We start from the raw sequence: 24,521 nt of genomic DNA, 5'->3' as shown, positions 1-24,521 counted from the left end.
GTTCATGGTTTAGTGAGTGCAGTTATTTAATGTACAGTGACTGTGCGTTTTTGTTTCATTGCTCTTTGGCTCCACGGTCAGAGCAGCTCTGGTTTTGCCCAGTGTAGAAGGTGTGGGAAGAAAACCTGGCTGGCAACAACAGCAGCGGCGGGGGACCTTCCCATTTGTGGTGGTGGTCTCTCTCTCTCTCCCTGTATCTCTGCCTTAGGTTCGTGCGCGCGCCGCGGTTCTGATGGGCGCGCGTATGATGATGATGAGAGCGTGACCTCACCGTTTTGTGCACAGCTGCTGCTGGAGAGAGCGGGAGGAGGAGACGAGCGAGGAGCAACCGAAACACAAACACGTTGCGGGAGTCAGAGAGTGATCAGCGGAGAGCCTTCTTCCACAACTCCCGGAAACTGCCTCTTTGCACGCGGGGACTCCGCTGTGGAGCAGGGTCCGCCTCCCAGAATGTTCTGTGGCCTCGCTTCTTTTACACTGAACACAAACAAGTCTCCGCGACGTCCCGGACAGTGAAGCCCAGATGCTCACGCTCTCCGCCGACATGGACGAGTCTTCGTCGCTGCTGGATCTGCTGGAGTGCTCGGTGTGCCTGGAACGCCTGGACACCACGGCCAAGGTGCTGCCGTGCCAGCACACCTTCTGCCGCCGCTGCCTGGAGAACATAGTGAGCTCCAGAAACGAGCTCCGCTGCCCGGAGTGCCGCATCCTGGTGGACTGCGGGGTGGACGACCTCCCCGCGAACATCCTCCTGGTTCGCCTCTTGGACGGGATCAAGCAGCGGCCACAACGAGGCAATGGAACGGGCAGTAGGCAGTCCCTTCCCGGGGGCTCGCTTCAGGGCTACGCAGCCGGAATATGCGCTTCTTCCCCGGGCAGTGCTATTAGAGAGCTGCCCACGGCCACGAGGAGCTCCCCTGTAAAGGTAGGTAATGTACTCACTGTTGCTGTTTCAAACACTGAATCACTGCAAAACCTAAAACAAGACTTACGGGAAACTGTTAGAGAACTGTCAACTTCACTTGTTCATCTCAGCTTGAGAAAAGTAATGGGATATGGTTAAAAGGAAAAGCCCAGTATCCATGCTGTGAAAAATCGGTTGTTCATGGTTGGTCCCTGCCTCAAATGCTGCCCTCATACATGCAAATTCATGTGCTCAGAGAGGGCACATACAGCAGGACTGAGTGCAGCAGAACTCATGTGACAGTTGTTGAAGACAAACTTGTACCAGACTGAAGTTGTAGAGGAACAGGCATCTCCAAATCTTACTGAGGAAGTGTTCTTTGTTTCACTTGGATTGCTGTTATTACATTGTTGTTGTAGAGTACCACTTGTGTTAAATTAGGTATTGTTTTGGGTGTGCCTCTGGATGTTTGTGATTGATGTATAATTAGTTGTGGTGAGCCACAGACGGGAGAGGGATGTGGGAGACCTTGCGGGTCACCTGTCTGTTCGGGTTGTTACCATCCTGCTCCTGCCCTGTGGCCACATGCTGCAGCTGTGCACTATTTCATAACCTCTAGTCTGTGAGAGAGATCAGTGTTGTCTATGGCTGCAATACAAGATAAAGAATGAAGCTTTACAGAGGATTTAAAAGTATCAAAATATTTCCTCAAGCTCTTGTGGTGGCATTGAAAACCATGAGAGTTGGCAGTTGTGGTGTCTTACTCAAAAGCTTACTCATTTTTCTGGTTTAAGATAGTGATTTGCAAACTGTAGGAGCAGGACCACTTTTCAGTTTATTTTAGGGATATCCTGTTGTCAAGTGAAATAACAGATTTTTTGTTGTTATGTTGTAGATTTTTCAACTTTCCCACATTCAGCTTTGGTTCACTCTAACTTTCTATTCTGATTGGGTCCAGTTGAGTTTAGATTAAGTCCTTGGCCTGTTGTGTTTTCAGTAATACACATTTTATTACCTTGTTTAGACATTAGCCCTAATTTAGGCTCAGAAGGAAGTTCATGTCCAAATATTTTCTGATGTAATGTGGAAAAAGTAACACTGTCAAATGAACAACACCATTGATGCTGTTACGGCAGCCTTTTTACCACAGGCTGTAACCCGTTACGGTAAATCTACATTTGTCAAAATGGTAATCTCCTGACAAATGTAAAGAGATTTGTCAAGTTTTAAATGATAAAAGGTGGTTGTGCACAAGTAGGTTTGGGTTTTTGTTGCCTTTGGTTTTTACTGATGTTTATTGAATAGGAACACAGTGAACTATTGCAGTAACAGAAGCTTTGGCATCAGCTTGTGCCTGCCCCTGCGATATATAGGATCAGGTCGGGAGCAGCATTGATTTAAGCAGTAGAGCACTTCAATGTGATGAAGAGCAGAGCAGCAAACGGTCACTGATTCACAGCCAATGAACAGGAATCCAAAGACTTAGTGACGTTTCCTCCTACGCTTAACATGTTATTTCAATACAGTCAATAGAGTTTAACCGCCCAGACAAGGAAGAGTAAATTTTATTGTCAGATAAACTGCAAGCACTAACTCCATCTTATGGGGTAGCCTTGATCATAAACTTTGAAATTGGTTGTTATAGTTTTACACTGTGTAAGACAGAAAATGTATTTACAAAGGGATGTATATAGTCAATCAGTTGAACTTTGAACTTTTTTGTTGTTTTGTCAATATCAAAATGAAATGCTTTGATTAAATATAATTTCTTCATATCAGCTACACAAAAGAGCTTGCAATTTAATACTTTTTAATATATATTGCAAAATTACATATTTTCTCACATATTTTGCTTACATACTGAGTAGTGTATGGTGGTGGAATTGGTATTTGCATTGACTGCAATGGTAAATAAAAGAATAGTTTAGTTAATTGTAATACTCACTTCTACTGTTCAAAGCATCAGCTTTACTTAAATTTGTCTTCCACTGCCGGGCATATCAAGTACATAAACCCTGAAGTGAAATATCCACAGTGCTCAGAGCTTACTCTGTCCTTAGCCCTGTCCACTTTCTGTTTGTTTTAGCGGCCCTTTGAGAGTGCGCTCCAGTGCCGCCTTTATTGGTCCTGGACACACACGCCGCATTCACACATATAGCCCATTAGCCTCCCCAGACCCCCGCAGTTCCCCCACCACGGGACCTCCACCCAGTGATGAAAGTCTGAATTAATCTCTTCATTCATTGGACGTGTGTAAGTGCATGTGGATGTCAGTCTCCTGCTGGGCTAAGGCTCTTGTGAAGGGTCGAAAATGTGTTTTTGAGAGACACAGTAATGTAATACAGCACCAGGGGAGTCAAATGGGCCAGTCCCAAATGTCCATGTGAGGTAATAAAGGTTGAGGAGGGGAATATATGTGTTGCTATGGAAATAGATGACAAGGAAAAGTGCTGAGTCAACAGTGAGGGCAGCTTATCCCCCAGTGCAGTTTGGGCTTCTGCTGCGGACCTGCTACTACGGGACACTTTTGTACTTACACTAACTAATCATTTATATTAGTCACATATTTTTATATGAGACTTTGTAATTTTATCCATGAGATTAAATATTGTTAAATTGATTAACTTTTCCTGTTTATTTATATCTTAAATTTGGTTTTACCAACGGTATGATTTAGAAAAACAGTTTTATGTTGGATGCCCTTTTGACACTACCTTTACCTTCTTCATTTATCAAACTTGAACACAGGCTTTATTTCCTTTTTGAAAGCTAAAATGAATGAAACCCACCAGCAGAGTAGGTAGCACTTGGGTATTTTATACGTCTTACAACAATTCAAGTGTGTGAATCTATAACTTTACATTTTCCTCAAAACTGCCTGTAAATATCACTCTCAGTTAATTTATTACTGTCCAGAGGTCTGCTCTATTCCACCTCAGATGCAAAAGTTTTCTCCCACTCATAAAAATGATAAAGAAGAAGTATATTATACATGAATTCTTTACAAACAGTAATTCAGTCACTATTTAAAAAAAAAAAAATTAACTCTGAATATTCATAGTCTACTGTTCTGTATAACTTTTCATATAAACAAATCTTAGTTAATTCTTTGGTCGTTCCTTGACTGTCTCCCACAGTGTCCTGTTTCAGCAGTAAAAAACTTTGGTAGGATATTATTACTCTCTGTCTTTGTTGTGCTCAGAGTACATCAGATGCAGAGATGACTCACCAGACAGCGGCTGTGCAATAAGAATTAGCTCAAAGTCACTCTGAGTCCGGCCTAACGCAATACGTAACATTTGTCTGGTCTTTGAAACCCCAGTGCACATAGTATCTTTATTGCAAATGCTTATGAAGAACCTTAACTCCACTGCATTTGATAGTTCCCTTCCCTGAAATTCTCTCATCAAATTATAATCCTTAAAACTGTGCAGTGATTTGCTCATTTAATGCCAGATACATGATAAAAACTATGTCTTACGTAGATATAGATGGATATAGGTAGGCATACCTTTTTTTAAGTGGATGTACAATGGAAATGACAAAGTAGAATGCTTGGAATAAATTATTTTTACTTACTACTCTGGTTGCAGGATCTGTGAAGAAGCAACAAAAGAAAATATGTTTTTTTCCCCAAGATTTTTAGCAATAAAAACACATTTAATGCCATACTGTGGAACATTCCTGACAAAGCAATAACAGCTCCATGGAGACAACCAGGTGGCTTTGTTGTAGCAGCAAGCAGGCTGATAGTGCCATACTAACTTATTATCATGTGATATTTACAAACAAGACATTTCAATTCATTCATAATTTAGTCTGGACAAATTCATATTCCCACGTGGTTTCTGAAGGAGCAGTTCAGTCTGACAGTGCTGACAGGACTCTAGGAAGAAGAGTTTATTGCTATGAATTCAAAATGTCCTCAGTAGTTCTCATTCTTTCATTACATTGATCAATCTGCATTATGCTCAGTCAGGCCTCATGCATATCCTTTGTGAATTATTCAAATGCATTGTCCCAGTAACTCTTTTTTTTAACTTTCCTATTAGATATTTTAAAATAATCTCGACCTCTTTAAAACCTTATTTGCACCTCTTGTTACCTTGTCTGCACTGTAAACCTCTTTTTCCTGTAGACAAAAGCTGTCAGTTGTTTCCTTTATATATGAAGTTTCTTAATCAACTAAGAATCTCAATACCTTTTCCCTGTTCATTTATCTACTTTGCACTTTGACAGATGCAGTGTCTCCTGTACTTACTATGGGATTGGTTAAAGACACATTTTAACTTAAGCTTTTTAAACATGCCTTTGCTGTTTACTTTAGGCCCGTCCACTGCAGAGGTAGTTTGTCAATGCGATCCCTTGAATCCTCTCCTTGTCGTCTTACCTGTATTTACCTGGCTGCCGTGGCGACGCCTCTATTACCTTGGCGGAGGGCTCAGAAATTATGTTGTGGCCTTTCATCTCTGATACAATGCATTGACCTGTCATTACCATAAGGTTGTAGTAAGTGTGAGTGTGCTTTTCACAAAGAAGTAGGATGTGTATTTGTAGTAATTTGTAGAGGGATTTGTAAATGGATTTGCATGTACCGTAAATTTCGGATTATAAGCCGCTACTTTTTTTCCACGCTTTGAACCCTGCGGCTTTTACAGCAGTGCGGCTTATATATGGAATTTTACTGGATAACGGACCCTGGGGGGCGCTCTCTAGCTGTAAACGTAAAAGTGAGACAGACGTGGGGAAAGATTCTGCTCTGAAGAATTCACTAGTTTTGATTTTGAACGATCATTTTGCGCATCATGAAATGGATATGATGCAGTTTTTAAGATAAAGAAACAGAAAGGAAACAGAGCAGGGGTCGGCCTTTAACACGCACGCAAAGAGCCATTTGGACCCACTTTCCACATAAAATAAAACACTGGGAGCCGCAAATACTTTTTGACATCTAAAATGAAGATAACACTGTATAATAACAATAATGTAACGGAATAATGTAGGTTTTACTTTCACGGACAAGCCTTCTACACGTGGCAGATAAATATGGCAAAAACAACTTAAGTGCATTAAAAAAATACAACTCACCAAACCGCTGCATCATGCATCGCGCTGATTATGTGATTATGTCTACTCTACTCCGCAGTTTCTTTAAAAAAACAACAACAAAAAAACTCGTAGCGTATCGTTTAATCCCAGGTGCTTATTCTCCATGTGCCAAAGCAGTTTTGAAGGTTTCATTGCCTTATTTGCTTTTCCCGTATGTTACGCAGAGCAGACTCTGTGCGTGAGTCACCTGTAGCGACAAACCCAGATTTTAAGTAGGCATTGTCTGTTAAATTTATCTTTCTTTTTCTTGGAGGTCGTAGTCTCTTCTTCTGGCTCCTCAGTTGTCCTTTTCCCCTTTGTTAAAAAGATCTCCAAAGACTTTTGTTTTGGCTCATTTTCACTCGCTTGTGGCTCTACTTTAATGCATCGTGTCTGATGTGTTATACGTGATACGTCACCGTGGAGACAAGAGCAGATAATATACTTGCTACTACATCAAATAGATTTCTGTGGCGATTTCCAGCAGGATTTTCATGATACATCTATGGACGAGCTTATTAGTGTGTCATTAGGGACGGGCCAAAGTTGCTCCTGACCCCTGTGCGCACAACGTCTGAAAATCAGGGCTCTTTACGCAGGACTGAGCTGTGTCTGTGTCAGTTCCCAAGCCACGCAGAGCCGCAGTATGAGGCGGAAAGAGGCGCATGCGGCTCCGGAGCCGCGAGTTGCCGACCCCTGAAATAGAGCCACTGCACGTAAGCTCGACATCAATGAATCCAACTTGGTCAATGTAAAAAGACGACAAAAGTTTTCAGAGGAAATAAAAGCAGATTTTCCGTGTTGGTGCAGCTTTATTTTCTAAACCTGCAGATGTGTTCATCCCGTGTTGTTGTCGTGTTGGTGCCAATTTTCAGGCACAGTTTAAAAAAAAGCGTGTCGGTGCACCGTCTTTCTGTGTAAATATCTCACGTTACAATATGAAAACCTGCGGCTTTTATTCAGGTGCGGCTTATATATGTACAAAATTGATTTTCTCTTCAAATTTAGCTGGTGCGGCTTATATCAAGGTGCGCTCTGTAGTCCGAAATTTACGGTATTGCTTACTCCATTAAAAACTGTTTTTCTTGACACTCCCTGTGCTTAGTCCTATCTAACAATGCTGTACAAGTTTTTTGTTTTGTTTTTTCTGTTAAAATTTTCACCAAGAGTTTTCATTACTTTTTTTTTTTTTTAATATATTGAAAGTGAAGTTAATATTAATCCTCAATTTTTGACTGGCAACTGTGTGTCTTAAAGCCCAAACAAATCACCTTAGATGCTGCTCTTAATTAATTCTAATCCTGACTTATTCACTGATGTTGGAAAAGAAATCAATTATTTTTAACAATATATCAGAGCATCCCGACAAGCATGCTGTTTTAATGGTAAATAAAAGAGACACATCTTCTTTGTGTGTCTCCTGGGATGACCGGGGAATCATACAGTAACAGCAGACATTTGTGTTTGGGGGAGTGCTTGTAACAACGCAGTTTATTGGTGAGCAAGTCTGTGCATCTTTTACTACTCTCTCTTTATTAGATAGTAGCTATAAGGCACCGGCTGAATGATTTGGAATTACAGTTTGCAGCCAGTATTTATTATTTGTTGTCAAAACAGTGCATTTGCCAACAGGGGATATACTTTGTCCTATTTTCTATTTTTATTTTTGAAAAAACTAGACATGCAAAGATATACGTCTAATTAATTTGTTGGATATCATAGTACTGTCCGGGAAATATCTGATTTTGCCACATGGACCTCTGTTTCAATGTATGTGGCTCTTTTGTACCCAAGCTTTTATAGTCCTTACTCCCTCTGAAGGAGCATCGTAGAACAGCTGGTGTTGTCCTCATGTCTTGTATCGTCAACGGCAATTAGTTTGTTTATATCTTAAAATCCATATGAGGCAGGCAACAGATGTTAAGATATGATTGGAAACGGAAATAAATAAGTAAACAAAAGAGTAAATTATTATAAAGTTGTGTTTTTGTAACAATATAACTAAAACAGTAAAATGGGGGTCCTTTTCTGTGTGCTATATGGTACTTTGCTATGATTGACCAAAACAAATCTCACTGTCATTTTCCTTTCCATAGCAATTTTATGTTATATTTTAAACAAAAATATGATCTCATTGTTGTGACAAGCTGCTATTTTGGTGACAACATTATATAAAGATTCACTTATTCCCTGTTTAATGCAGTTCTATACTCAAACCCTCACTCCTCCTATTGGTCAACCTCCATCATGGTCTGAGTGAGTGACAGGTGGATGTAACCACTCACAGAAGAACTCCCAGAAGAAGATACTAGTCTTGTGCAGGAATCGACATTGTGATCTGGCTTAAAAAAAAAAAAGAAGTGTTTTTTTTTTGGCATATCACCTATTCTGGCAATTCCCAGTTGATATATAATAATACTAAACTGTATGACCAAAACTGTATGATCAAATTTTTGATCGTGTTTATGTTTTCAGGCATAACAAAAATTATTATTTGATTATCTGTGTTATTGATGATCAGAGCTGGTTTATGTAAATAAACTGTGATAGATCCAAGGGGAACCAGGTGAACACAACAGGAAACCCTCTTATAAGACTCACTCTTAGTCTGTTCTGTTGTTTCGGTCAGAGATGAAATGGGCCATTCCCTCAAAGTATTTCCCCTGGAAGCTTTTGGAGGATTTCCTCTGGAAGGTTTTCTGTCATTTTGCTGCCACATTTGGTGTAAAAAGCCTGCAGCATCTTAAAGGTCTATAGCTAATTCCTTAGCTAACCTCTTGCACGGTCTCCATGGATACGGGAAAAACAAACAACTAATTTCACATCATCCAACAGTCCCTTACTAATGTCCTTTGAACTGCACATGCTGCACTTCTTAGTTGGTTAAAATCCCTTTATATGATGTTAAAAACTGAGCTCAAAAACAAAAAGTTTCAAAAACTGCTCAGTCAGCCTGGTAGCCACAAGAGGAACCAACCAATGTAAATGTACTAGTGCTTTTCCTCTCAATGGTGGGTGTACGTTATCAGACCAACATAACAGTAGCAAAACAGCATCTTCTCAGTTTTGACACAATCATTTATCCCAATGACATATTGCGTGTCATTTAACTAAATGCCGTGTGAGCATTTATTACATAAGAGTGTGGGTAATTACTGGGGTGTGCGTGGCCTTGGATCTGCGGGATGTCATCTGTCAGTGTGTCATCCTTGGCCCCGTGCTCACAGATATGGAGATGAAATGAGCTGGTCACACAACACTGATGGATGGAGAGAGGGTGCACTCACAGGAACCGCCCGCTCCAGAGATGGGTTAATAAGACACTGGGAATAATGTGTGTGTAGGGAGATACGGCAAAAAATTAATATCACAGTTTTCTGGGCGTTAGATCACGATTTCATTTATATCATGATTCATGCACACCTTGTAGTTTTCTTTTACTTTTAAGAGGTAAAAAGAGTAATCTACTTCACACTTCACAGTCCAATGTGGATTATTTGGTCTTCTGTTAATTTATTGATTCTTGGTCTGGAAAAATGATCTGTTAAAATAATTTGATTTTTATCACCATATCGCCCAACATTATAGTGAGTGTGTGTGACTAAGGATGTGCAAAATCTGGTAAAATGATGGTTAACAGGAGATATTGTGATATTGCCAAGTCTTGTTAATATAAAAACTCAAGGGCAAACTACACAGAGTATGTTGCTCTGTTACAGTGCTGCTGGCATAAATCAAATGTTTTTTTCACATGCCTTTGTTTAAGCTCTTAAGGGTGAATGTTTCAAATGATGCTAAGTGACTGTACTCAAGTAGGGTGACCAAACGAATGTTCCGCTTTGTGTGGGCCACTTTTCGTTTTTGCAACAATCTTGGCTCCTCTGATCAGATACAAACAACAATACCTCTCCAGCAGCATAAATCTGAACTCCGCCTTTCCCCTAGTCGTTCCTGTGAGCTCTCACATCTGACAGACCGAGTGGACAGAGTGCTCCTTTTGATCAGAAAATGCACTGACATTTATTAAGCGTATCACAAGGCATGCACACTATTGTGAAGAAGTTGATTGTCATAATGTAGTGCAGCATGTCTCAACCCGACACCGCTTTTTAACTAAAATTGGTCTGATATTTTCAGAGATATGTTCATAAATCCCAATTGAAAAAGTTTTTGTGTTACATACACAAAACGGCGCACATACATGGCACACACACGCTACATGTGAATAGTCTCACCAAACGTTACAAACTTCAGACACTGACCTTTTTTTTTGACCCCGAACCAGTTGTTCTCCTTTTTGATAACGCCATTGGGGCCACCCTAACTCAAGGCTCATCAGGGTTTTTTTGGAAAGAAAAAAACTAAACCTGAACTAGACTATAAGGTCTAGATCAGGACTATGTTATGATTAAAATAGGACCAAACCAGGAAAAGTGTGAACAACTGTGAGTTTTCTTCAAAATATGTATCAGAAAACTGTATTTATTTAATGTTATAATATTTAATTTGGGGCTGCGATGGTAAAGACTAAACCAGCATTGCTATTCCCATGGGCGTCTGAAGACCATCCCCCTGTAGCACGATTCACATGCACAGTCATAGGCCAAAGGTCAACACCCTTGTGTCCATAACTATTGTTACTATGGAGATGAGGGTGAGATGTCAAAGCCACCGGTCACACCAATGGAATTGGATTGAGTGAAGCGGTGGCAGACTTTAATTGAAAATATGATAATGCCAAAATATTTCAAGTCTTGCAGCAGAAAATGAGGTGGGATATTTAGCTATGGTTACTTGCTGGGAAATACATTTTAGGCTCTCAAAAGTGTCCTAATCATCTGTCCTAAATAAACTGGAAAAACCTCTGCAATAATTATAAAAAGTTCCACATTAAAATAATTAGCATTTAGAAATACATATAAACCAATTAAGAATTTTAAATAATACAAATAATCTATTTTCTATAAGGCATTGATATGTGAAGCATTTGACTTAGACAAGTAAGAAACAACTAAGAACTAAAATGCATGTAGACTTTTTCTGTACACATCCCATAGAAGTTGATAGACATTTGTGCACTGCCAGTCTTCTTGCGGTCCACAGTCTACCTGTGCAGCTGCTGCTGTGTTGAACAGTCTGTGACATGTTTGAAGAAATGGAGCGTCTCCCGTGGGAGTAACATCATCCAACAGTGCCTCCTGTTGCTCCTCTGAGTACATTCACTTTTCTAGCTTGTATTTTTTGCATGTTTCTGTCATGTTTAGTTTTATAAAGCTTATTCAGATATTGCTCTTTCTTTCATCATACTCCTCCTAGGCTTATGCAGTGAATTGGATTTTAATTGTGATCATTGCAATTATTGCTTAAAGTGTTCTCAATGATATGCACATTATGCCTCACAAAACCAATCATGATGCCAACAGTAGCTTTAAACAGGAATCACAAAACATGACTCATGATAAATTAGTCTATTCCTCCTCAACATGTTAAAAGTGCACTGTGTAACTTTTCTGGTTTTCGAGGTGTGCTACCTTTTTGTGTCCATGGAGATGTTATTGCTTTGCCTGGAATATTTCACAGTATGGTGTATTTACCTATTTTGCATTTATTCACTTACACCAGGAGCCCAGGAAGACTAGCTGCCCCTCGGGTACAGCTAATGGGGAACCTAATAAATAAGCACAAATAAACATAAACACCTGTTTATTGCTCAGAAATACATGCGTTGTTATTGTAAGCAGGCTGCTTCTTCACAGATCTGAGATCTGATCTGTAAGATGCATAAGTTTAATGCCCTTCTGAGAAATATTTTTGAGAAGGAATAACATCTCCATGGAGTCAAGCAGATGGCACACTTTCCAGCAGAAAAGTCTTCCAGAGTCTTCCTTTACTTTTGACCAGTCATTATTAACTGTTTCAGATACTTGTAATGATCAAGTATTGGTATCAATTACCCCAATAACCAAATAATTATGGTTTTATTTATTTTGTTATCAGGAAGTCCTACCTCCTCCTCATCTTTCAGCATAGCGAAGAGAAGTTGAAACACCCATTTTAGACTTGGCAGGCAACAGACACTTGGCCCGTCCAGAGTGTTTGAATTTGGAAACATTAAAACTAGCCTCATATCGATTCACTGTTCACTCTTGCATCTATCGACACCAATTCATCTTCAGCATTTCTTATAAAACCATTCCTCTCATCTGAATGTATTGTTTTGCTGGTGTTTATTTGGCTTGGAGGAGTGGTTAAACTGTCGTGGATGGCTTGTACAGTCCAGAGGGGATTTAGCTTGGTAAACATTGTCATAAATTACTCTTAAAAATGTGATAATTGGACGTTTTTAGAGTCATTGGATTCTTTTGTGAAAAGCATAAAGAGCTTTCCAGGGAAGTATAATTGCATTGTATTATGCCTTGGTTTAAAATAAATACAACATAAATCAAGGCATATTGTTTTGAAGCATGTGTGAATTGTATCAGAATGGCTTAAGAGTTAAAATAGTCTGTGTACTACTTGGTTATACAACTTCCTGTACCCTAGCAGTGTGGGAGTGTAAACAAAAACCCTAAAATACCATATGGTTGTGTAAACTTCACTTGTTTTGGAATACTGACAGTAACTTTAGCACTGCATCACGACAGAGCATTCAAGTTAGTTTATTCCAAGTTTTTGAAAACATGTTTTATTCTAACCTTGGGTAATTTTCTTCTATCTAAATCATGCTTTCAAAACCTCTACTGTTGTCACTGCTGCTTTCAAGTTCATTCTACTTCTGAAATCCTGCCATTGTAAAAATAGTGATAGTAATTACTTACAATATTTATTATGTTATATTTTATTATAGTCATTGCACTATAAAATGGTCATGGTCACATTTTTATACAGAGCTTTTCCATCTTCAAGGCAGTCAGAGCGCTTTACATCAAGGAACCACTCAGCCATTCACAAACATTCGTACACCAGTTTATTCAGCCACGACAGCATTCATCTGTGGGGCTGTGGATCTGACTGCTCAACCAATGATGTTTATATCGTGAGCGGGATTCGAACGGCCAACCTTCGGATCAATGGATGAGCATTCTACCAACTGAGTGACTGTCGCCCATTATTGAGTTGGCACAAAAAAAAATCCTTATTTTCTTTGTGGAGTTTTTTTAGTTCTTAATCTGCGAGTTGAAGATGGTTCTGTCAGGAAGGGATGTCGAAAACATGCGAGTAATCAATAGGGTTGGATGACAAAACAAAACAAAAAAATCTAATTGTGTTTTTGGTGAAATATTGTGATTTCAATTACAGTTGCAATTTACGATTTCACCAGGAGCGTAAGTATTTTAGACAAGGCGGAAATATGAACTGTTTGATTTGACAATTAAGTTAATAGCAGAATAAACCACGCTTACCGATCAGGAACAGCATCCAGTCCATCAAATTATAAGCTCCCTCTACTCCTCAGTCCACCATGAGATCTTCACTCGGTTCCACGAACCACTCCGGGTCCGAGATGCCTCTAGTTTAACTTGTACAAACATCCACAGTGTCCTCGGTCGCGTACTTCCTTTGTTTTGTTCGTTTCGTCATCTTTATATCCAGTCTCGTGTTTTTACGCGGAGAAGTGACGGAACAAATTTCACTTTCCTGCAGCAGATTGGACATGGAGGCTCTAACTTCCTTTGTGGATATAATTTCTTGACTGGATTATATTCTCTGGACCTTTACGGAACGAATGAGACCAACTTTGTGTGAATATGTTGATGTTTGACAGAACCAGAGCGCTCAATGGTAAGTGAAGTCCAGATTCACATTTCTGACTTCTCTGTAAAAACGGCTTTCCTGTCAGCACTGTGGTGATTCGAGGTGTAAATGGTTTACATATTCAGAAATATGAATGCCGTAGCTTTCATTTGATGTGTAGATTGTTTGTGTGGATGACGCAGAAATACACGTACATTGCTGTAAAGTTGTAACGTGTAACGCGGGTGGGCCGTCGGAACGCTAAGTGGTTAAGTTGTCGGCGCTCAAGTGACGGAAATGTAACCGAGAGAATCCGGTCATTTTTCAAAATAAAAGATTTTTCAAAATAAACGATTTTTCAGACTCAGATAATAAATACAACGGAAATAATTAATTATTTCTTGGACGGCCGGTGGCCCGGTACCGGTCCACGGCCCGGTGGTTGGGGACCACTGGTCTAAACTACAGGGAGTTGCAGAGTACATAATTTGCAGCTGTTGCAATTTGATCATTGCAACTGTTCTATTTTCAATTTGACTTTGATTAATCATGATGCCTAATTGTAATCCTATTCCTTCCGCTCCAGTATGCCATGAAGGAGTGGAATAAAATAACTTAAGCTTGTATTCTTTATCTGGAGGATCTCTAGTAATTAACCCCCAGAAACTTGGTAAATGATATATTGAGGAAGCGGCTTAGACATTCCTTTGAAAATGCTGTTGTTGCTACATGCAAACATGAATATTTGAATGCAAAAGTTTGAGGTTATTTTAGGACAGCATGATGTTCCTGTTCACAGATCTGAGTGACTGCGATCAGCTTTCTGCACTGACGTCTGTGTCCAAACATGCTCTACTGGCTCTGCATGTAATCTCCATTTATGTACGCATATTTCAGCTCATAACATGGGTTGCTTGTCTGTGTATAATGTTCAGCAGTGTATGTAGAATTAGTTTTAGCAAAGTGTGAAAATATTAACTTATTAACATTATTTTACTAAAAGGATATGTATATTGTAAGGCTTTACTGTTAGTTGAATTGTAATCGAGACTTGAGATTTAGTCATTTCTAATCACCAATGATCTACTTGGGTCTTTTTAGCTGAGAGGCCCACAAACAGTCCTCAAACCTCAGTAAAAGCGTGCAGTTTGGAGCTAAATGTATTTGATTCTTTCCCAACTATGTGTTTTTGTTTGTGTAAGTATTACTGGAGGTACATTATCAACTAAGCCTTAGTTTGGATCTATAACTCAAACATGTCACCGTCTTGCTGTGAAGTGAGTGCTTTTCCAACTTGCCACTGTGCGTTGATAGACATGCATATAAAACCCTCTCACATTCATTCACAGCACAAGTTTCTGTCATCTATGGCCCAAGACACTAATTTGAGTGTTTTTTTTAAACTATTCTTTACAGTTTGAACCAATAACAATTTTACTATTGGAACAAGATATTATTTTAATTATTGTTTTGTTCTGTGATATTTGCTTAGCCATAGGCACTCATTGAGTCTTTGGAGAAAACTATGACCATTTTAGTTTTTATTAATTTCTAAACACTGGATGTGGACACATGCACACTTCGTCATCATCATTATTATTATTATTATTATTATTATTATTATTATTATTGTATCCATTTTCTGGAGTTATACATTTATTAAAATAAAACCTATGAGTAATCTGATCTTGGTCTCTCAGAATATTCACATCAGATTTTGCGATTTTCCACAGTTACAGAAAACTGTCTATACTTTTGGTAACAGTGTGACTTTTTGAACCCCACTTCCAAAGCCTTCGTCTAGGATTTGAGCTGTATGTGTATGTGTCTGTGTTCCATGCTGTGTAAATGTGTAAGTGTGCTGCTGGTCACGCTCTGGACTAAAGGTATTTATGAAAGAGGAGTTGGGCCGACAGTACAAAGGCCCGGTGGTAGCATGTAGTGAGTGTTTGGCTGTGAGTGAAAAGGAGGATCTATCTCCAGGACAGGATTATGTGAGGTCAGAAGAGCGTCCCCCTCCTCTGCTGTTTGCTTTTGGTCACAATGGGCAGAAATGGCACAATCAAAGCCACTGTGTAAAAACTGAGCTGATTGTCTCTCCTCAGCCTTTAGAAATTAGACCTGTTTTGTTTTTTGCTCATTCATTGTCACAACAGAAGACACAAAGAAAGCACCAAGATTTCCAACGCTATATCATCAGAGGCGTGTTTCCATAGCAACTTCACATACTTTTGTTAGCCGTAATTTTCCTGATATGTGAGAAAGAGGAAACATTTGGTGTGATGCTTCAGAAATTGCCTATCAGACATTTAAAGAGTATCTTTTATAAGGTTTGAATGGTATATTGGACTACTTTATAGTGGTTTAATTACAATAAAATCCATTAATTTATTAGGGGTGGGAATCTATGAATGTCTCACAATTCAATTTGATTACGATTTTGAGGCTCACAAGCCGAGTCAGGATCAATGCATTGTTTTACTATGCATTTTACCATTCAAATTAAATTAGTGGCTACTTTTTTTAAATGTGCAGAGCTGCAGGACAAAGCAATGACTTTTATTTAACAGAACTGTTTTATTTAAATGGTCAATTGCATAGTTTTTTCTGTGATAGTGAATAGTTTAGCATGTGTGAAATAGCTTTTCTGCTGACTTTTATAAGGGAAGCAGCCTACACAGCTCTGTCCCCTACAGGGACACAGCTAGTTAGTTTAAAACAGTTTGTCTGCCTATTTTGTTCTAGAAGTGCTTTTCGAGTGTGTAACACGAAGCTGCCTTCATCTCAGAACCGGAAAAAAGTTTATGCTTTTGTCACCTGTGAGTGCCTTTTTCTGAAAAGTCAAACATGAGCAAAATAAAGCCTTAGACAAATCTTGAACAGCGATATTCCAGTGGGTCACTGTATAACAGTGGACAGCTCTGATGAGAGGGATGAGAGAAGCAGGAGTGACAGGAGGGAGGGGGCAGGACTCGGAGTGAGACACAGGGAAAATAAACAGGGAGAGTGGGCAGCTTCATCCATCCATCCATCCATCCATTTTCTTCCGCTTATCCGGGGCCGGGTCGCGGGGGCAGCAGTCTAAGCAGGGACTCCCAGACTTCCCTCACCCCGGACACGTCCTCTAGCTCCTCCGGTGGGACCCCAAGGCGTTCCCAGGCCAGCCGAGAGACATAGTCCCTCCAGCGTGGGCAGCTTCAATCAAATTTAAAATCCAGATTATGGGAGCATCTGCATCGATTCAGAGTTTTAGAGTTTTAGTAGAATCAATGATGCATCTATAAAATTATTATTTTTCCCACCCATATTATTTTTATAGTAGGTCAAGTGTGATGGTTGAAAAACGTAATGGTTGAAGTTAGTCGTCAATTTCAGTTTAATAAATAATGTAGATAAAATTGCAATTTTTGATGGACTGTATCGGTTACTTTTGCTTTATTATTCAAAAAGGGGGAAAAAAAACAAAAAAAACAGACCTCTGCCATAGGGGGTCAGTAAAGGAACTAAAAATCTGTTTTATCATAACAGAGCCTAATGATTTTTATATGTTATAAGACATTTTATGTAAATGTACAGTTTTAGTGTGGCAGCATCATTGGACAGATGTATTAATTCTCATATCAACTGAGTATATATTCAGTCAGTTGATGAAGATAATATAGTTCCTGCCCTACTGTGTGAAAGGTCACAGTTATATGCGTTATTAAGGTTAATAGATCTTGTGCTATAGAGCACATATGTAACCTTATGGTTCTAATGGCACTAAATATGAGCCAGAGCTTTATTATGAGACTGTATTGGCTGCATGCGGTGTCTGTTCTCTTGCTATGCACCTGTAAGAATCATCTATAGGACATTTATATGGTGAGGCAGTCACAAGGATATCAGGAAAAGTCACATTTCTTTTCATTTATGAATTTACAGTATATGCCAATATATGGCAAAATAGTAACAACAGAGCTATTATGTATTATTATTATTATTATTATTATTATTATCTAGTAGTATGTAGTTTTCAACAGGAACCAACAAAATAAAAGGTTTTTAAGAAAAGGGGATTATCAAAATAAATATTTTATATTGGGAGTCTAACGCAACTAGCTTTATGCAAAAACAAAAAATGCACCAAAGTAAATCTTTCCACTAATTCTCCACACTGATAGGCCACTGACACTGATCGGAGCCTGAGCAAAATAATATACATCATTATTGAATCATCACATATAATTGAAATTTGCAGTATGTGGTATTGGGCATAAACTGGCATTTAAACAGTTAATAATTTTTGGTAATGGATAGAATCCCTATGTCAATGGATAGATAACTCCTCCAGGGAAAAAATAAATTAAGAATTAAAAAAAAAAAAGTTCATCTTTGACAATTTTTATGGAGGTTTACAAACCAAAACATACCCATTGTAACTTTTTTTTTCCCCCAAATTGGCTTTACATAAAATGAAAAATGTGTGATGATTTTATGGCAAAAACAAAAAACGAAATACACAGTTTGTACGAAACACTCCGAGGGAAAAGGGTTAACTTTATCTATTCTTTACTAGTTGTTTTTGAATAATATTGCTCAATCAAAACACTTGCATTTATTTACCAACCATTTATATTCCATCTATCTTTTATTGTTTTCTAATGAACTGTTCTTGATTTGTTTCACATAAATGTAATATTTTTTGTTCATTTGTTTTTCCTTTCTACAAACTTGAATCCAAAGTCCATTGAGAGATTTAAGTACAAGGATACTGCTACAGATTTGTTTAAACCCCAATTCATACAATATTCATAGGCAATAGTGACTTTGTTTTGCTTTGTTAATAATGTATGGGGGCTATAAGCGATGCATTTAAGTGCCTCTCTAACGAGACACTTTGTCTTTGACTAAAAAGTTGTACATTTATATTTTAGTAAGTCTGCTCACTAATTAAATCAGCATCCCAAAACACAGGGAGGAGGATAAATGCTGCTGGCTTGTAGCTTTGAGCCACGCGCTACTTCTCTGATAAAACGACTGATGATTAGAAGAATGTTATGCTAATTCTTTAGTATTATTTATTAATGTTTTTGTTTTGTTTTTCCAAGTTTGGATTTTGATTTATAAATTGAATTTGCTCCAGGTGACTTTTCTGGCACAAACTTCTTGGGGACTCAGTGACTGAGTGGTTATCACTCTCACCTCATAGAGTGTTGGACTGGGTTTGATTCACAGATCGAAGGATGCTGTTCTGTTTTCAATTCCCATGTTTCTCTGGGTGTTTAGTAGATTTTCTTTGTTTTTGCTCATCAATCTACAATAAGCACAATAAATCAAAACCTCCAGCTAAGGTGGTCCTGACTCCTCGCCAAGTTCAGGATCTGGAGATATGTCCCTGGGTGCTGCACTGTGGCTGCTCATTCAGAGTTCCTGACAGGTTGGCATTAAATGCAGAGGACACATTTCTTCATGTGGCATGTAAAAATGATACCTAATAGTGGAGATACATGAGACTTTAAAGCTCTCTTTTTCTATTTGAACAATTAGTCATGCACTGTCTTGGTGTGTTTTTCTGCTCTTTTATGAGTGTCATGCTTCCCTGTGTGAGTGATGTGTGTCCTGTTAGAGACAGACTGAGCGATGATTGTAGCCACTTCTCCACTTGGCTCTCATTCATCGGTTTTATGTGCGCTCAAACTGGATCAGGTCCAAACTCATCTCAGCTTTACTTGTGCGAGGCTTGCCAGCTCTATTAAAACACCATGGGTCACCCGACTAATATTTGGCCGAAGCTGTGCACGTAGCTCACCACACAGAGAGGAGCTGGTATGAGCGCTCCCACTCATCAGGAGGTGTGTGGACCTGTAATGTAATGTCACTGATATAAATGCACAATGAAGCAGCACAAATGGCTTATGGGAGAAGTTATTATCTTCATATTTAGATACAGACAGTGTAAAGAATCAAAACAAAGGGCATACAAATACAGCAATTCTGTCGAAGATGAAAATTTCTGATACAGCTAATATTGAAACAGCTTTTTGCCACTGACACAAGATAATCCCAGTAAACCCTTAAATATTTATAATCCTAAAAAAGATGAGATGCAATAAAAATACTTCTTTACTATGTATACAACCCTTTACAGTTTTAAGGTTACAGTACAAGCACAAATACAGGAAAAAGTTTTAAGCCAGTGGAAAATGTACACATGATAGATATTGATAAATATTGATAAATTGATAGATTGATAAATATTAATTCTAATGTAATGAAGGTTGGTTGATATTATCATGACAGACATCTTTAGCAGTTATCCACAGTCGTCTGATTTGATATATTTCTACTTTTGTCATTTAAGGAGCTTTTAGTTTAATTAAGAATTTGAATTGTATTTGACTCTTTAGCCTATCATTTATTTCATCTATCTTTATTTATACAGGGAGAGGCCGAAATGAGAGTACGAAACTTTCAGGAGTCACTCAGTATTAGGTGCAGACTCCAGCGTGAATTTGATATTGTTACTCAACAGTCTTTTCTGGCACTATTTAAATGAATGCCATCGAGGGCAAATAGATTATTCCTCTTCCAGAACCCACACAAATTATCCGCAAAAAGAATTCCTAGAGCACTGCATTAACTCTTCAACCAGATGTGAAGTTGGCGGATCCAACTTAAATTCATATCACCGAAACTGGGAGATGGAATTGGACTAGACATTGCTCATTGTTTTCTGGACTTTAGCGCCGTGTCCATAAGAGATTTTAAGTCATTTTTCAACACCTTGGACTGTTGTAGTTTAATGTCATTGGAGCTGATGTGCACAATCACAGTGGACATGGCCTCATGGTTGGACGGTGTGTCTGTGAGCACTGTGTTTATGTGTGATACTTGAGCTCCAGGGTGGTACTCCATTTCAGCCCGTGGGATGGGTACATGGTGTACCATCGACAAACTGATGAGGAGCCATGGGCAAGTCTTATTCAGTGAAGTATGCCATTCCCTTACCAACCGAGCCCAAGCTGATTGATGGTTAATCGCATGTTGCAGCGGGGACTTTCTGCCCTCTTTTTCGCATTTGGTAGTATCTTGATTGATACGGGAATTACTCAGATTTTGATGATGCTGTGATGTCCCGATCTAAGAGTGGATGGTAACTCCTTGTGACTTGATAGACGTGGAAACTTGTTCAGGTCAAGAATGTTAAATCAGTTTGACAGCTGCCTCTGATTAGGACTTGCATGATGATGTGAGTGCTTTCCCTTTTGTTTGCCATTTGTAATGAGGGACCAGTTGTGCAAGGGATTCAAAAACGTTGGACCCATTGATTTAGCTGCACCATGACAACCCCATGTATGGATTGAAAATGTCCTATAGTGGAGGCATCTTGGCTGTGACTTGATCCGAAAGTTGCTTCTTAACTGAATCAATTAATATCACAAGGCAGTATGCATTGAACACAAGATATAGAGCATTTATTTAAGTCTCATTCATAAATAATTCTTTTTTTTTTTCATTTGATGTTGAATTTATATCCTGAAATTGCAGCTATTTATCTCTATTACCTCACTCAAAGTTACCCAAACACAGAAAACCACCCTGTATGAAGAAAACAAAACCATCCATCATTGCCATTTTGAAATAAAAAAACACTATGATGGCATAAAACTGTCAGTGTGAAGAAATTATCTGCACCAAGTTCAGCTTTCACAAAACGATTTTCTCTTCTCTCCAGCCACCACCATTAAAGCAAATTTATAGGAGCATCCTGTGTCTTAGCGCCTCTGACACATAGTCTGTAGTTGCACCTGTCACAATCAGACCTCTCACAATAAGTATATTGACTATTATTTGAGATTATCTTAGTGTATGTGTGTATGCCTTTTTTGAAATAGTGGATTGGGCAGTGTTTTCCATTAAAAAAATAATACGGTAGTCCCTTATAGTTTTGCCTTCATGGTTTACATCAAGCTGAGCAATTATTGCATTATCAAAAAATATATAGAGGAAGCTTTATTTAATCTTTCAACAATTATTATTATATTTTTTTTATTAGTAGAGGCAAAAAATGGTATTCAATAAAATGATGCAAGTAACTCAATTTTGATACCGATTGCGATACCACAGTGATAATAAAAAACAACCCTCTATTTAGTCAATAGAATGTGATTTTCACCATGTGGACTTATATCTGTGTAATCCCTCAGTTATTCAGGTAAGTTCCGTAGTGGTCCATGGGTGTATAGTAGTCTATGTTTCTTATACTTGTTCTGATACAGCTCGTGATCATTCTAAAGCTACTCAGGAAAGATTCATTTCTGTTCTGTGGATGTGACTGTTTTAGTACAGATGCTTACTCAAATCAGCATCTAGTTTCAATACTAGTTTTATTATCGATTTGTATCTGATTTTTCAATACTTTTGACAACCCTTCTGTGCATAGTCTAAGTACAAACCTGTGGGAAACACTGAGCAATATGGCATAAAATTAGCATGAGCAAAAGTTGCAACACAATATAACTTATGCTTGCCAAAATGCATGACCTTTACCCTATTAGTTATAAGTTTCAGGCGATAAAAGTTAGTTAAAAGTTCTGCGCCCTCTCTGCAAATCCTTTCTCTGTTGTTGTTATTATTAGTGCTTTGGCATCAGCATCTCCTTCACAGTCAATGTTAAAACAAACTTTGGCATTTCATGAGCGATGTGATATAGCCCGGCCTTACTGGTTTGTAACTTTTTCTAATTTCTTGCTGTACTTTTGAGCTGGAGATGGTCAAATAATTAACATCTATAACCATAACACATTCTAACTATCAGCTTAAAACTTACATTCTGCTTTTATCAATTGCAGTTTATATTTTATTTATAGTATGGTTCGTTTAGAAAAGGATTTACTGATTATAATGTTTTTTAGAGTCCTTATTTCAGATGCATAAAGTGGTCTTCTGTATTATTGTTATAGCAACCCATCGCACTTCAAACTGTGTTATGGTGACAGGCCAACATGCACGCTGTCCCAGAATTTTTTGTTCCACACAAAACTAGGCTAAAAACTGGGAGCACAAATGTTATGTGGATCATGGTGTTTTTCCCTCTTGTCTTCAAAGCGGTTGGCAGGGTGGCTGTGATGGGAGCATTAATCAGTTGGGTGGAAGTGTGCAGGCAGAGCCACAGGAGGCAGTGACATGGAGAGAAAGTGGGACAGAGTCAGAGCCCAGAGCCACAGCTTTTCAGTGTTTCCCTCTCAAAAACATGCGCTCTCCTCACACATTAACCCATTTTGCTCTTCATCAACACACTCCACTCACACAGCTCTTCTCACTGCACCTCCTCTCTTTGTCCCTGTGCTTCCAGCTCTGCAGCCGGAGCACTGTTTTGTTCATGTGATCTTTTATTGTGATCACAAGGCACTTAGTGGGTTTGGGGAGTGATGGCTTTATTCAAATAATGACCTCAACTGTTTCTGAGTGTGCAAATGTTACTTTAAAGAGACTTAACTAGATTTATCTGTTTAGTATTGTATTGCCCTTTGCAAATTATTTTCTTGCAAAGGCTGCCCTGGAAATGACATAATACTTGGCCGCCACACTGCATCAACCCAACAGCACGAGGCATGGGATGATATTGAAATTTAGTGTCACGATAATCATGGCCAGAATAATTGTAATTAACAATTAAATCATTATAATTATTAAAGATTCTGATTTTAAAAATATCATTTATCATTTTAATATTATGAATAGATTCCGTATTTAAACAACTTTTACATAATTGTACTTTGTTATAAGTGAAAACAACAATGATCTAAATGGGTGACAGTAGCTCAGTTGGTAGAGGGTTCGTGATTCGAAGGTTGCCAATTCAAATCGCGCTCTCGACATAAACATCATTGGAAGAGCGGTTGGATCCACTCACAAACAGGTTGCCGGTGTGATTCCAGCTCCCACAGATGCTGCCGTTGTGTCCTTGGGTGAGACATTTAACCCACCTTACCCCCAGTGTCTACGTACACTGGTGCATGTGTGTGTGTGGTGAGTGGTTTCTTGCCGTAAAGTGCTTTGAGTGCTTTGAAGGTGGAAAAGCGCTACATAAAAGTGTGAGCTTTTACCATCTAGAAGAAACATGATGGCGTCATCTTATTTGTGCACATGTTTGTGATATAATGATGATTACCTTTGTTGGCGATTATCAAGTTTATATAAAATGTCCCATGAACGATTATTGTGTACTCTTTTTATCAGGATAAATGATATTATTGTTTTTTGTCCCATCCCTACACAGCACCCCTTATACTCCTTACCCCTTAGGCACCACCAACAATATATACATTTAACATCTCCACTATCATACTATCAAGTTGTATTTATTGCCTGAATAATTACAGCTTTGCGCGTTGTGTTCAGATTTCAATTTCAATTTGAGTCCCTGTGATTTATCTTTCTGTCAAAAGCAGTGAAAGTTCTAACTTTTTGAAACTTTTATTTTACCCCACTGTAGATGCAGCTAAAGTATTAAAAAAACAACTTCTTCTTGTTCCATAATAAAGTTACCCTCTTGTACAGTAGCTGTGATGACGAATGCCTTCTCTCTACTTGTGTCATTTTGTTTTATGTGCTCTCTATGGGATTTTCTGTACTTTCTGCTCTTTGCTTCTACTTCTGATTGACACTTCTATTCTTCTTTATATCTGCCTCATTCAGATACAGCGGCTTAAACTTGTGCTATGTTCCGACATTAAACAAAGTCAGCAGGATGGCTCTCCTCTGTGTACTGGGGCTGTGATCTTGGCCGTATTAAAGCCTTTGCAGTCAC

At 38.7% G+C, this 24,521-nt stretch overlaps 1 protein-coding gene across 3 annotated transcripts in view; it reads left to right on the top strand.

Moving 5' to 3' along the window:
* The first annotated feature begins 271 nt into the window (after positions 1–271).
* The window catches only part of LOC117388933 (E3 ubiquitin-protein ligase SH3RF3-like), a 117,433-nt gene continuing 93,183 nt past the window's right edge, over positions 272–24,521 (top strand). For all 3 annotated transcript variants that reach the window (XM_055230664.1, XM_055230666.1, XM_055230665.1), the window contains exon 1: positions 272–925. In XM_055230664.1, coding sequence (XP_055086639.1) covers positions 524–925 — 402 coding nt within the window. In that variant the 5' untranslated portion in view covers positions 272–523. The remainder of the gene's footprint in view (positions 926–24,521) is intronic.

This window comes from Periophthalmus magnuspinnatus, chromosome 21 (genome assembly GCF_009829125.3).
Source record: "Periophthalmus magnuspinnatus isolate fPerMag1 chromosome 21, fPerMag1.2.pri, whole genome shotgun sequence".
Taxonomy (NCBI): domain Eukaryota; kingdom Metazoa; phylum Chordata; class Actinopteri; order Gobiiformes; family Gobiidae; genus Periophthalmus; species Periophthalmus magnuspinnatus.
Note: the sequence above shows the minus strand (reverse complement) of the source record. Positions and strands in the feature narration are given on the sequence as shown.